General features: G+C 43.7%; 2 protein-coding genes across 2 annotated transcripts; one reads left to right on the top strand and one right to left on the bottom strand.

Annotated features, from left to right (window-relative positions):
- Positions 1–3,083: 3,083 nt before the first annotated feature.
- On the bottom strand, positions 3,084–6,008 carry LOC121833729 (glycine-rich cell wall structural protein 1-like). Its single transcript, XM_042287252.1, has 2 exons — positions 5,951–6,008; positions 3,084–3,796 (listed from the first exon to the last, which is right to left on the bottom strand). Exons 1-2 carry the CDS (start codon positions 6,006–6,008, stop codon positions 3,084–3,086), a joined length of 771 nt encoding a protein of 256 aa, XP_042143186.1.
- A 2,811-nt stretch (positions 6,009–8,819) lies between these two features.
- LOC115330027 (shematrin-like protein 2) lies at positions 8,820–10,863 on the top strand. Its single transcript, XM_042287251.1, has 2 exons — positions 8,820–8,831; positions 10,360–10,863. Exons 1-2 carry the CDS (start codon positions 8,820–8,822, stop codon positions 10,861–10,863), a joined length of 516 nt encoding a protein of 171 aa, XP_042143185.1.
- The last annotated feature ends 3,310 nt before the right edge of the window (positions 10,864–14,173 follow it).

Below are 14,173 nucleotides of genomic sequence, written 5' to 3'. Positions count from 1 at the left end.
CGGTGAGAATCAAAGTTCCCAGTCAAAAGCTGACTCGTGCAGAATCTGCGCCCCGCTATGGCCGCTTGTATAGGTGACGTAGAAAACCCAGCACTGCGGTCTCTCGCTCTGCGAGGGGTTGAGCAGCTAGACGCCAGACTAGACGCACCTGACGTCGCGACAGGCAGACACTAAGCTCGCAAGCGTGTTAGCCAAGCAACCAAGCCAATCCAGTAGTAATGGGCGCCGCCCACTGATCTGTGGGCAGGGCTTAGATCGGGCCGTGACCTCCTCCTAAATGGCGTCTAACGGCGTAAATATTGTGCTTTTTTGGGTTTTTTTTTTGTTTTGTTTTTTTTTTGTTACAAAAAATATACGTGTTTTAATGACGCCCTTAAAAAAATACTTTTTTTTACTTCAGTATTCTTTTAAAGTGAAACGTTTGGAAGCAGGGTTTCAGCCCAAGATGGCGCAGGAAAAAACAGTCGTCTTTTTTCTTTTCATTTTTTTTTTTGTACTATTTGAGCAACAATCTTCACTCAAGATTGGCATCAGCTCAATTTTATGTACCTACTATTTCTAAAAAAAAGAAATCAAAACACTCCAAGAAAATTGTTGACTAGTGTCGAAAAAATTAGGCACAGTCTCGACATTGTCTGTGAATCATTTATTTACATTCATGTTTTCCGATTTTATTTCTTTGGGTGGAAACATGGACTCGACGGCGATATTTCTTGTTCTTCGTCTGAACCTCACGAAGGCGGAGGGGATGACTGCGAGTTTTCGCTGAGATGCTGAGAGGATAGAGAAAAAACATCACATGAAAAATAATGACCGTTACAAATGGTCATATATTGAAAAACGATTAATAAACGTCAGGTTGCATATTTCACATTTCTGTGGTCATGAGGTACGCGTTCACATCTGGACACAGTAAGAATGCACACTCAATCGTTTGTATTTGTATTTCCCCATTTTGTTTTACTTTCATAGATATGTCTGCATCCAACTAGGTGGTGTAACGTTGTTTTTTTTTTTTTTTTTTTTATGGGAGCACAGATTTAAGCATTAATAAACGTTGATGTTAGACAGTTACCTGTATTAGTATGTTATCCTAAAAGAAAATTCTGATGTCATGGTCGTATGAATGTCCTGCGCGGTGTACCCCCGCAGACAATATGAGCTGAAACAGCCGATCCGGCCTTTTTCTGCGTCTGCGGTCTCCCCAAGCTCTATTATCTTTCAATATGTCAAATGGTCCGAACATCGAACCTCGAACTTCGCATTTCATTCCTTGTCCGAACCACAGCTCTCCAGAAACCTGGCAGGTACACCAAAAAAAGTACGAAAGACAGTTTCAGCTCGTATGGTCCACCAATATCACACTGGTTTTTTTACGCAGTTGCAGTAATACCCGTGTCAACGAGACTGTCTCTGGACCCGAAGTATTCTCAAATTTTTCCCATGTTACCCATGCAAGTTTAATACATGCAGGACTTGGGAATCTTTCACTGTTTGATCTTCACTCCACAACCTATATTAAGTAACGGGCTATGAATAACGAACCACAAAGGAGTCATGCCCGATATGGGTGCACAGGAGATGAGAGAAATTATCGAGGCTTCAATTTTGATGACTATGATATAGTGACATAGATTGTAACCCTCCGTCTGCTGAGAACTGTAAATTCGTAGGTGGCGAGAACAGAGGCGTTATATTTGAGCACGTACCATCGGGTTCAAATGAACTGCAAATAATGACGGAACTTGGAGCCCACTACCGATGCAGCTTCCAAGCTTGTGTTGTGCTGGGCGAGGTTTAAACACATCGGAGTAGGACGCACAACCTTGCTGCGCCCTACTCCGATGTGCTTGAACCTCGCCAAGCACAACCCAAGCTTGGGAGCTGCACCGGTAGTGCGCTCAAACTTCCGTCACCGTTCGCATTTCATTTGAACCCGATGGTAAGTACATGGCTAGCACGTTGTCACTTTCCGGTAAATGATTTTGTTGAAACACTCAAGTATTTTCGCTGGTAGGAGAAGTTTGACGGGTGGAAGCGAAGGGCTGCACAGAGTTGCGATGAAAACGACTCGCCTTCAGACTCCTGCATGCTCCCCTCGCGGTGGCGAAGATATTCATCGCAACACACGCGCTGTTCGCCGCGCGTGTGCTGAAAGGTCACATAGCTTCTTTATTTTTTGATTCCGGTTTCGGCAACTATACACAAATTGGTCACGTTTCACCCGTTCAATGGGTCGTGCGCCTGAATGCCGCGATGAAAATTCCGCGAAGAAATGAATGTTCGGGGACCGCTAGGGGCACTGCGGCCAGCAGGCGAGTCAGCGGACCCCATATATTTCGAGAGGTCCTACATTACAGAGAGTTTCCAACCGCTCGATCTTGTTCACGTGGTGTATATGGGCCGCGTTTGCAATACGAGCTGCGTGGAGGTGAACGAACACGTTGGCCGTCTGCGAGCGTTTCAGCCTTTCTGCCCGTTTTTCTCCTTACCACGCGAAAACACAACGCATGCGCACTTGCGACCAATCTTCGCCGGTGGCGTCCGACCTCATGATTTGAGATAGACCCTCTCTATAATCTAGGCTCTCTCAAAACTTTCATCGCGTATCGCGCCCCTCTTTATCATTTTGCGCATAAGACGCCCGTCACACTTCCCCTTCTGGCCGCCATAACTAACGTAAGGGTGCTCTGAAGTTTCACCACCGTTGCCGGCAAAAGATAGCGTAAAAAGTTACGTTTTTTAACCAGTGCGATAGAAAGTATTCACTCCAAACCTTATATAGATATGAACATGAGGATCGGTGCCGTGCCACGCATCAGGTCTTGTGGAGAGTCAACGAGCGCCCAAAAAACGCAGGACGTGACCAGTCCTGAGCGCACCATTGTCGCTCCACAGCCAATGCGATGGAGGCATTAGTCGGTAAGAACGCCGACAAACCGATCACCAGAATTCGTGAATAGGATAGGCCTGCGTTTCTTAAGCTGTCAGGCAGACGAACTTGCACGCCGTATAGTTGGTATTATTCACCTAAACTTCTCGCGAAGAAGGTTCCTTTCGGTTACTCCAGTAGATTGTGCGTGTTAGTAGATCTTGGCCACAGCACCATAGCCTCCGTAGCCTCCGTAGCCTCCGTAGCCTCCGTAGCCACCATATCCCCCGTAGCCACCATATCCGCCGTAGCCTCCATAGCCTCCGTAGCCACCGTAGCCCCCGTAGCCACCGAAGCCGTCGCCGAAACCTCCGTATCCGCCACCGAGGCCTCCGTAGCCTCCTCCTGCTGATCGGCCTGCGAAGCCTCCTCCGAAGTCGCCCCCGAAGCCAGGCCCCAAGCCATTGTGAGCCAAGATGCCGCCGCCTGCTGAGACCTTATGGACATGGTGGACACTCCTGACTAGAAAGGCGGGCCCAGCCACCGCCTTAGCCAGTCCGACGCCTCCCCCGCCGTTGAGAAGAACAACGCTGCTTCCTAGTCCGACTCCGTTAACGCCGACGGGGCCTCCGAAGCCTCCGCCAAAGCCGGCCCCAAGACCGGCTCCTACGCCAGCACCCAGTCCCCCAAAGCCCGCACCGACGCCTCCCAATCCCGCTCCAAACCCGGCTCCAAGACCGCCGGCTCCGAGAGCGCCGACTCCGTATCCCCCTCCGTATCCCCCAGCCGAAGTGATAGCCACCAATGAGGCCAAAACTGCGATGATGACCTGTTTCAAGACGAAAAATCGGGAACAGCGTGGTGTAAAAACCGTGCGATCATGGCGGAATTTAGCGTTTTTCGTGCTAGGATTCCTGCACACACCTAAGCGAGCGCTATGCGTTCCACAATCTGAAAACTTCCTGCCCGTCTGATTCCCCGTAGAGCACACTGTGGCTCGACCCCTGTCATCTACGGATTGCGGTCAACGAATAATCACGCGCATAAAATCGGGTTGACTCAAAAACGCGATCTGCACGGAGAACGTTATGCTCATTCTTCCCACGTAGACCTCGTTTTCGAGAAAACTTCCCTTTAGCTCGTCGTCCTCCGCCTGACACGCTTGTACATCGATGTGATTGACCCTCCGCGTTCTCTGCGCGAAACAAGACACACAGGTACTTGATTGGAACTGCAGCCTGTTGCAAAGTGAGAGCTGTAGGAGATGCTCCGCTCGGAAAAACAACATTCCACTCACTACCCACTGCATGGTGCTGCAGTCAATATTAGACAAATGATTGATTTCTTTTTTTTTTTTTTTTTTCTTTAGGGGACGCTAATCCCGAAGGATGGCGCCAACTAATGCTCGTTTTCTTCCGTAATATCGAAAAAAAAATAATGCGTTCGTACCGAGAAGAGCATTGAGATGCTACTTTCTTCTTTCGAGGGAAGCGCCTCTCCTATTATGTTACGATAGAGCAGTGCATGATACCTTTAGACCCCCAAATTTATACTCGACCTACACACATTCCAGCACATATAGTAGTTCCGAGAGTAGCCTGTCAGCCGTAAAAACAAAATGAGGATCAGCAGTTCAGCATTCGGGTGCACTGTACACTCTAAGAAATCTGGAGTATCTATTTTCCCTCGAAGCACTTGGGAGCACTGGCGTAGCCACGGGTGGGTAGTTTATGGGGCTTCTGGCTCCGCCCCTGAAATCCAGCCGACCCTATGATGTACACCTGCAATTTGACCCCCCCCCCCCCTTTTTTTTGCCCCTTCTAAAAAAAAATAACTAAAAAAAACTCCGGTTTACGTTACAGTTTCAGAGAGCCAATCGCGGTCAGTCTAGCTGGGCGAATGTTAGGCTCAAAATATATTTCGACCTAGAAACACAATCTACGCTGTAGCACTGAGCAATGTGAAACATCATGTTCACTGTCGCAATGAGCACTGTTTTCTTGGGTCAAAACATATTTTGTTTAGACTCCGTAGATTTCCTCGATTGTCTCTTCCAAGTGCTCTGTGGGAAAATAGGCGATCCAGATTCCTGAGAATGTTCACTCAACTGTACTTCTTCGGTGGAAGCCATCATCCCGAAACTTTCATTGTAAGGCCTTTTTTTTCTTTTTTTTTTCTTTTTTTCAAGAATTAAAGGATTTTTAGTGCTCGTCCTTTCTGCGTTTAAGTTTCTATTTCATACCCCAGTCCCGTGCTATTTGCAACATGAAGACACTTAGGGACAAGGACAGACAGTACAGTTCTTTTAACTACCAACGAACATTCGTTACTAGCTGAAAGAACTATGCTGTCTGTCCTCGTCCCTAAGTGTTTTCATTTTTTTCTCATATTTTCACCAACCCGCTCTTTGTACTTTGCCTTTTTACTTTATTTCTAAAAACCACCTTCAATCGCATAGCTTCATTAACACTTTGAGGGGGAGAGGGGGAGGGGGGGGGGGGTTTGAGCCTAACTAGCTAAAGGAGGATCTACGCGTCACTACGAAGTATTGAAGAGATCGGTCTTATAGTAGGAAACAATAATTCTCAATAAGATTGCGCGCAACCCCGGCCCCTGCGGAATTCCAGCTCGCCAAATGGGAGTTTGTAGCTCGGCCTTCTTCATCGAAGCCACCGCAGTAGCTTGCATCTCTCAAATGACGCCTACATATATTCACGTTATATTTGAGGTGGAAAAAAATCATTCTACTTCAGCGTCCCATACAAATTCTCGTTCTGTTTTGCGCCAGTTGTTGGTTTTGCATATGATTAAAGTTTGAGAACCTGTTTGGTTGCAACACGCGTTGACTCCGTGTAACCGCTCTTTTATTCTATGACTTGGCTTCCCATGGAGTAATTAATAAAACTAGTGCAGTAGTTTTTTATCAATTTTTTTATATTTTACCCTTGGTAGGAATCCTCTCCATTCCATTTTAAACTGTATTCCAGTGTTTTTTTTTTGTTTTTTTTCCATGTTGTCGGTTTGGTAAAATATTTTCTGGTTTCCTTTTGCGGGAATTATTATTCATGAATAACTCACCAGTTACCAAATACAAATCACAGTGCGCCTTAGGAAATCGTTCGTGCCACAGTTCCATGTGGAGCACGAGAGACGAATGCTGGAAGTGCTTGTAATTATGTCATATTATAAATCACTAACATACTTTGTACTTTAATTGATGCTTAAAACCGGTTTTATTTTCCTAAGTTTTCTTTTACCGAGAACAAACATAATGATTAGCTAATGCACATTCCACTGCTACCCAATAGGATGTATTTCGTTGGCTGAGTTGACAAATACGCTAACCATTATCTAAAGTCGCAAAAAGATACCTTCCGACAAACTTAGACCAGCAAAAGTGGTATTTTTAGAAATCTAAGAGTGCTATATTTTACTACTCCTATATCTAACACAAACCTATATTTTGAGCATAGCTGTCCTGCGGCAGCTTCATATAAACAGAACATAAAAAGACGCAATCGATTCGCAAATGTCGTTAATAAACAATCATTAAAGAACTCTACCTGAACAATCATGGTCCCAAGTTCTGTCGGAACTGCCTCGCATTCGAGGGAAAACAGCACCCTTTTATAAGCGAGAACCGAGGTACTCTCTTTCTTGTAGCCCGTTGCTTTACCATAATAGGCACTTCCGGATCATAGCCAAATCTGTGCCCAGAATAGACTCCTTAAAATTGTCCACAGAAGAATCTCAGGCCTAACCTAACATAGCGCAACAAGAAGATAAGTGCAATCTTTAAAAAATTACGATGTTTAAGATTATAGGTTTACTGCATGGAGAGATTTGGTTTAAAAGTCTTTGCGGCAGCTGGCAAATATTACGTGCGGTCGATTGTGTTTAGATAAATACCCGTCCGGTTGATTCTTATCGTTCGCTATTCATGACTGGAACGATGCTGTTTGCGAAGTTAGGATCCATTTTTGGTGCTTCCTTGAGCTCGTCGCTGAAAAACGGGGTTATCTGTTTGGGACCTCGGGCTACTGCTTCCTGGTTTCTCGTCAGTCTTCTGGTTGTCGTAAAAGTTTCCATAGTGAATACCTAGCGAGGCAATTTCTGTAGAAACGATGGAATATGGTTGCATGGCGATAATCACCCATGCGACGGAATGCATTAAAGTTTTTGAATAATTAATTTTCTCTCGTATGCTATTTCGTATCTGTATTGTTATTTCAAATAAAACCACGCAATAAGCCAGAAATGAAAATTACACTCGAAGATAATAGTCTAACGAAGCCACCATCCTCCTATTTAATGTTGTAACAACTGTCTCTTTACTTTGACACATTTCTTTGTACTAGCTTAAAACTTACAATCCGCGCAATAAACGACATATTCAGAACCGCTTAACTTTAGAACAAGCTTAAAATTGTCACACAAGTAACCGTACAACAGATATTATTACTTCGGGAAAATCGAACTCGCATGCCAATATTCTTTCTACTACCAAATAACCAGATTAATTGAATTCGATATTTAATGGCTTTAGTTAATTAACCTAACGTCATCCTTCTTGTGTTGATCTGTAGTTTAGTTCGTGTCACCATATGTCGCCACCATTGCTTGATGATTATTTATGTCGTGTCTATATTATCTGATCACAGTGTAATACAGGAGACAGTCTCTTGATACTGTCTCTGTATTAAAGCCACGATCAGTTAGTACTGCCATAGCGGCAAAGCCTCCGTCAAACTCATCGCGTCTTTTTTTTTTTTTTTCATCCCGCTTGTTATCACCACAAATTAATATGCCTTGAATAATGTAATCAAATATTAGAGCAATACGACTGTTCCATGTTTAAATTAGGTCCACCGCCCACCGTTTTGACGGCTGCATAATGTTTTCAACACACGTCTGGTCTAGCTTCAAAAATTAGTTGGAGGCCTAAAAGTCGGCACTTCAGACCACGGCTAGATTATGGGAAGTCAGTATTTGCGCCTCGGACTGCCACGCTCTCAGTCTGTTCAGTCTTGACAGTGTATTATTTGTGTTAATTGTACCCTTTATTTTTCCCTTCGGTCTCTTACCACAACGAAGGATGCAAAAATGGTAGGAGAGATCTTTACAGTCACAGCACAAACTGCTTAATACAGTCGGAATTGTTTTAGGTATACATATATGTAGGCATTAAATGCGTGAAACCAATAAAGACGAAGACAGGCATGTCTCGCGCTTTCATTTCCTACAGCTAACAAGCTCCTTCATGTCTTCTGCTTTTTTTTTTTTTTTTTTTTTTTGGGGGGGGGGGGGGGCTTAAAATAATGTTGCAAAGAGTTTTTTTTTTTTTTTTTTGGTTTCGATATATTTCTTAGTTAATCGGGAACGTGAAAGTTTAGCCTTTTTTTATGATCAGAAAGGAGTATTGTCGGAATTTGTTTACTGATGGCGAATAGTTTCATGAAGGAAGGAGGAATTTGTTACAAAACGTGCTACTAGTTGGTAACCCGCCTCAAGATAACCAATACGAATAGCAACGCAATACATTATATTTTTCTTGTCTCAGTGTTTAGATTATACATTTCTTTTCCTAATCAGCTCGCTCGCCTATATACTTTTGTATTCTTAGAATGCATGAACCCTTTTTGTATTAGCAATGCAATGGAAGCCGTGAGATTTCTGCAGTCAGATTTAGTTATAAGGATGCTATTCGCGTGGATCGTTGATCTGGGGCACAGCCTTCAGCACGTTTTCGATCTTGGTTTACACTCTAAGCAGTAAAATATCCGCCATGGGAACTCGCTTCCTGGTTGACAAGAGATCACCAGGAGGCTGCGGAAGAGGTTAAAGCTGTAGCACGTGCTCGGACGTGATACAGAGTGATGCGTCCTAAGCGTATAAAAAGAGCCAGCTTTCTCCTCGAAGTATCAGTCAGTTGCAACTGAATTCCACCATGAAGACCACGGTGAGTTGTTCTGCAAATCTTTTCTGCGTTTGAGATGGAAGGGTTGCTCATTGGTCATTGACTTTTTGGGCATAGCTAAAGAGATAAATGTTAGAGTTCAGATATCACCGGACACAACCAATTAACTTTCATTATTAACGCGGAGTTAGGGTAAATTAACGGGGTACTTGGTAGCCATTAAACATGAGGAAGATACATAGAAAGGGGGGACGGACAACAAAGAGTTACATAGCCATAATATTGAGCAGCATATAAAAAATCATAACATTGTAAAAGTTCGCTAGCTATAGATCAATCTCCCCGTAGTTATTTTTTAGATCGGTTTTTATTCCTTGTTTCTGAACAAATGCTTCAACTTCTGTAATTGGGGTATAAGCTGACTGAACCCTTTAGTTTCCATCACCTGCACCACACATTAGATATGTATATTCATCGAAACATTATGATAGCGGTCGTTACTAAGCAAAGTGAGACTTTCTGCGATCAGGGCACTTATTTCATTGTAGTCAGGTGAGGAGCTCTAATCTGGAGACTTGACCAAAACGTCGACGAAGATATTGACCGCCGTGATTGTCCCGCGCCGACGTCAAGCACGGCGCCGGTCAATTACAGCCGCCGAATTCATCGCCGACTTCTTCGCCAAGTGTTTAGATTAGAGCCACTCTGCTCGCCTTCAGTTGCACTAATGTCCCCATGGCATTCCGAATACCTACATCTAGTTTTAAGGTCAACTGCTATAGATACACATCTGCATATTGAGATGTCAAGCGGCAAAACCGTACGTAATTTAGGCTCCTAAGACTGCGACAGTGAAGTTTCAAATACGTGTTTTAGGTCAAATTTTTCGTCTCCCATTATATGCTAGCATATGTTTATGAGCTAGTACTCACAACCAAAGCGAAAGGACACACTCTCAGAAAAAAAAAAAAAAAAAGTATACTTACACTCCTTGTCCCCCATAAGACACCTCAAAACCTCAGTTCGACGGTCAGCGCGCTGTCGGCGAATCGGCTGTACCAACTTTCACGAGCGGCTAGCTAGCCGAAGGGTACATCTTACTAAAATGGCTCATGTAAGTGTTACTGACAAAAAAAAAAAAGTAGTCGTGGTTTTCCTGGCTCTACTGCAAAACCTCAGTGTATTTTCTTTCTTGTGTAGTCTTTAATACGTCCTTTAGCTGTTTAATGAGGTATATTTCACCCTTATCATGCCCCTCCTAAACGTTGGGGCCGTCTTGTCGACGTCAGTGCGCTGTACGTCGAACTAAAGCTTTGGGATGCAATATATGAAACAAAAGTGTAAAAGACGACACCATTCTTTTAGAGTGCAGGCGCCAAAGTACCGAACACATATTTCAAACTTGTCGCGTCATTCGCTTTGTATAGTTTGGGGATTTAATCAGTACCTGGACTCTTTAAGAACCGCGAAATGTGAAACTGTTTGTCAGCGCCCTGCACACTGGATGACTAAATACTTCAAAGTATTAATAAAGTTTCGTTTTGTTTTTGTTTTTCGTTTTTCTGTGTAGATTGCAAGCATCGTTCTGTGCTCCCTCTTGGCCACGGCTTTCTCCGGTGGAGTGATTACTGGCTATGGTGGATACGGTGGATACGGTGGCTACGGAGGGTACGGTGGATACGGTGGATACGGTGGATACGGTGGATACGGTGGATACGGCCCGGTCGGTGTCAACGGAGTAGGATTAGGAAGCAGCGTTGTCCTTCTCAACGGCGGCGGTGGTGCCGGGCTGGCCAAGGCAGTGGCTGGGCCAGCATTTTTAGTCAGGAGTGTCCATCACGTTAACAAACTTTCCAGCGGAGGAAACGTCATAGCCCATACTGGCTTGGGAGGCGGATACGGTCCTGGATCCGGTGGATTTGGCCCTGGAGGTGGTCTCGGTGGTCTTGGAGGGGGTCTTGGAGGTGGCTTTGGTGGCTACGGACTGGGCGGCTACGGGCTTGGCGGCTATGGAGGCTATGGAGGCTATGGAGGCTATGGAGGCTATGGAGGCTATGGAGGCTATAAGGGTTGAGGCACAATCGCCAAGAACACAACACTTCGGGAGAGGTAATTTTGCTTCTAAAATTTTTATGCCATTAGTTATGCTACCATTTAACGTGTAGGCTGAGAACTCTAAGCATGATCCGCATAATTCTCACCTCTTTATATCAGGTACAAACCAGTGAAATTCACTCAGATTACACTTAGAAAATTAACATTATGAAATAGTATTGTAAAATGCTTTTACTATAAAGCTTTTTTTTTTTAGCAGGAGAGGACACCAAGTCCCATCATCACCGGTCGGAGAGCCACCATCTGGTTCAGGGCTTTACAGTCACCGATCCACGACCGACCACAAAACAACGTTTCAAATAAACTCTTTATACTTCGATTTTGCTTTGTATTGGTATTTTACACATGGTATATGATGCACGCTTTGCAAATTAACATGTTCAGAAAACTTTTGGACTGCGTTAACGACTGGAATATAGGGAAATGTACAATTGAAGAGCAGCTCCGGCGATCTATTTCAGCTTTATTGTGGCTCCAGTGCCAAGGAAGCCGGAAACTAGCCCAGGGTTACTATTGCAATAATATTGAGACTCCCGGCTTTAAAGTTGCCCTGTCAGATTGGGGGGAGGGGGGGGGGGGGGAGGGCGTATCTGAGACGGATTTATTGTCAAAGAATTTTCCAGCCCTAGCAATCTTTCTTTATTTTAACATGGTGTACGGAGATGAAATATATATATGTATGCTCTTTTCAAATAAAAATACAAAATAAAAATACAGTGGCCAACATGAGGAATGAATTTGCTGCACAAAGAAACTACTTACTGACTACGGCCCCACACGACCAATGTCGACGATAAAAAAAAAAAAAAAAAAAAAACTACACTTACAGAGCTGTGACTGGTAGCATTGGTGAGAGGGACGGCTATAACGTACGACTGGGGCATCGTCCTCATCGCACTCATTTATCTGCCAGTCGAGCCCATATTACTGAGTAAGGCTTGGGAGTACATCTCGAAGTTTAAATGTCGCGGCAATGTGAGCTGTTCATTCATTCGCTTGTAACGGTTAATGCCCCTATTACTCGGGCAGCCTAAACGGCAGTGAAACTGACCGCAGTTACATCTAAATGCAGTTTTGCGCAGTAACATGGCATACCATAACTGCATTTATCCCGGTGATCATAGTTAGCGTAGACAGAGCTTGTCAACCTCAGTTTGACCTCGCTAACAAAGAAGATGGCGGCGCCCATAGAGGCAGTGCGAGGCGCGGAATTGTCTCGGGCGCCTTGGACGATCTCATGTCGAAAGAGTCACTTAAAATTTTACCTAATTAGGGGGGGGGGGGGGGGGGGGGAACATGAATATCGATTTATGCTGGACAACCAAACTCTATTATATAAATTTCGTTGAAGTGTAGGCACATGCGTGACGCCGCCATAACTTTGGTCCACAGAAATCAGGCGACATAACAGCAACGAGTTTGTTGCACAGTGAAAAAAAAAGAAAAAGTTCCCGCGAAGCATTGCGGCAGCGGCGGCATTGCTGAACTGGCTGGTGAGATCGGTTAGGTTTAGTCTGTTTGTTTTCAACTGGTGTTTTATTGTTATTCCTAGTTAGAAGCCGTCAAATCTGTAAATATATCTTCTGTTCTGAAACCACGCGATCGCGTTCAGTGAGGTGATTGAGAACTGTGAATTTGTGTGAAGTAGCAGCTAACTGCAGTTTACGGTAAGTGTCGTTAAGTCTAGTGATTATAGTTTATTGTGACTAGTTTATTAAGAACGTTCATACAAAAGAAGTATTATCAACCACAAACCGATCGAAGGCTGATCCGCCAAATCTTTATAGCAACGTTCTTTTTGTCCTGGTAGGTCTTCTCGTCGCCGGCATGTGGCATGTGGTCGGAGTGAAATCCCTCACTTTCGCTATAACTTCGTTGGTATCGTACTCGACTGTACCCTTCGCGGAACAATTAGTGCGAGCACGACAGTGGTATTTTTTACATTTTATTTATGAGGCAAACTACACGAACTTGATACAACAATAAAACAATTTAATCGGACGTTTTCTTCATCATACATGGACCAGTGCGGCTTTATGAGTAGGTTAGCATAAGCATCGGGGAAAAGTCCCCATCTACGGTTGGAGTTGCAAGCCGATGTACTGGATTATGGGCGGGTCTTCCCGGTGCGCTATGCGTCACAGCCCAGAGAGTTTAACTTGTATACATGGCATCATGCGCTCCGGATTTTTTCAGGAAGAGATAGAGGGGGGGGGGGGGGGGGGGGCAGGTAATATTTTGCTTTATATATATATGGGTGGTTTCATCTCAAATCGTGCAGGCAAAAAGGGTCAAATTTTTAATTTCGATGAAAAAAAATATATGTTATGGCGCCGTTTCTAAAACCGCAGTCGACACAAACCGCAAGTTCGTCGGATTTTTTGTTCTCCACTTATGAATTTTTAAAGATGCCGCGGCGAAAAGCAGTGTTTTTCACACCCGTCGTGGATCGGATGTTTCGCTTGATCTCCCGCCATGGATTTTCGGTCCACATTATATTATCTTTTTTTGAAGCACTCTGTGGACACATTTAAAAGGCTCCAATACCATGAAATAATTTTAGGCCTTTTACTTTTTTCTGTAAAAATGTCAAAAACGCCTCCTCGGTCAATTGTTGACGAACTTTGACAATTAATTACTGGCGATCTACTTGGATTACACCGATGTTTTTTTATGTCCACGGAGAGCCCAAAACACGCTCTTTATATTTATTATAAAATTCCTTGGCTGTATAAAATATCCTTCGCGGTAAGTTTTGCGTTAATATTATGCAAAAACCAAAAGAGTACCATATTTGAAATTGATTTTCTCAAAAAACCCATTTTTTATTTTTTTTATTTTTTGTTCAAATGTAGATATGATAGTTGCCTACACGAAAATCAAGCCTAGAAAGTGTATATTTTGTTTGCATGTTTTATATTTAGGCCTCAATATCGGAAGAAGACGTCTTTGTTTTGCAAGACCTAAGTCAGACATAGCGACCCATGCGTCTCTATGAATTGTGAAAAAGTTTTCTTGGATTTTCTTCTGCATTTTGTAATCAATTATAAACGAATTTTGTGGTATTGAATATTTATGTATGTTTTGATAAGAGCGGGAACCATGAGATACATATCTAACCAAATCAGCAGGCCTAGTTGACTTTCAATAACCAAAAGGCACAGACGTTGTATTGTTTCGATTTATAAACCTTTCAAAGTAAACTAGCACGACTAGCTATTAGCTGTCATATTACTAAGACAAAGAAAGTCACCACATCGTCGATATAT

The sequence above is a fragment of the Ixodes scapularis genome, unplaced genomic scaffold (assembly GCF_016920785.2).
Source record: "Ixodes scapularis isolate PalLabHiFi unplaced genomic scaffold, ASM1692078v2 PGA_scaffold9__187_contigs__length_104089568, whole genome shotgun sequence".
Classification (NCBI taxonomy): domain Eukaryota; kingdom Metazoa; phylum Arthropoda; class Arachnida; order Ixodida; family Ixodidae; genus Ixodes; species Ixodes scapularis.
Note: the sequence above shows the minus strand (reverse complement) of the source record. Positions and strands in the feature narration are given on the sequence as shown.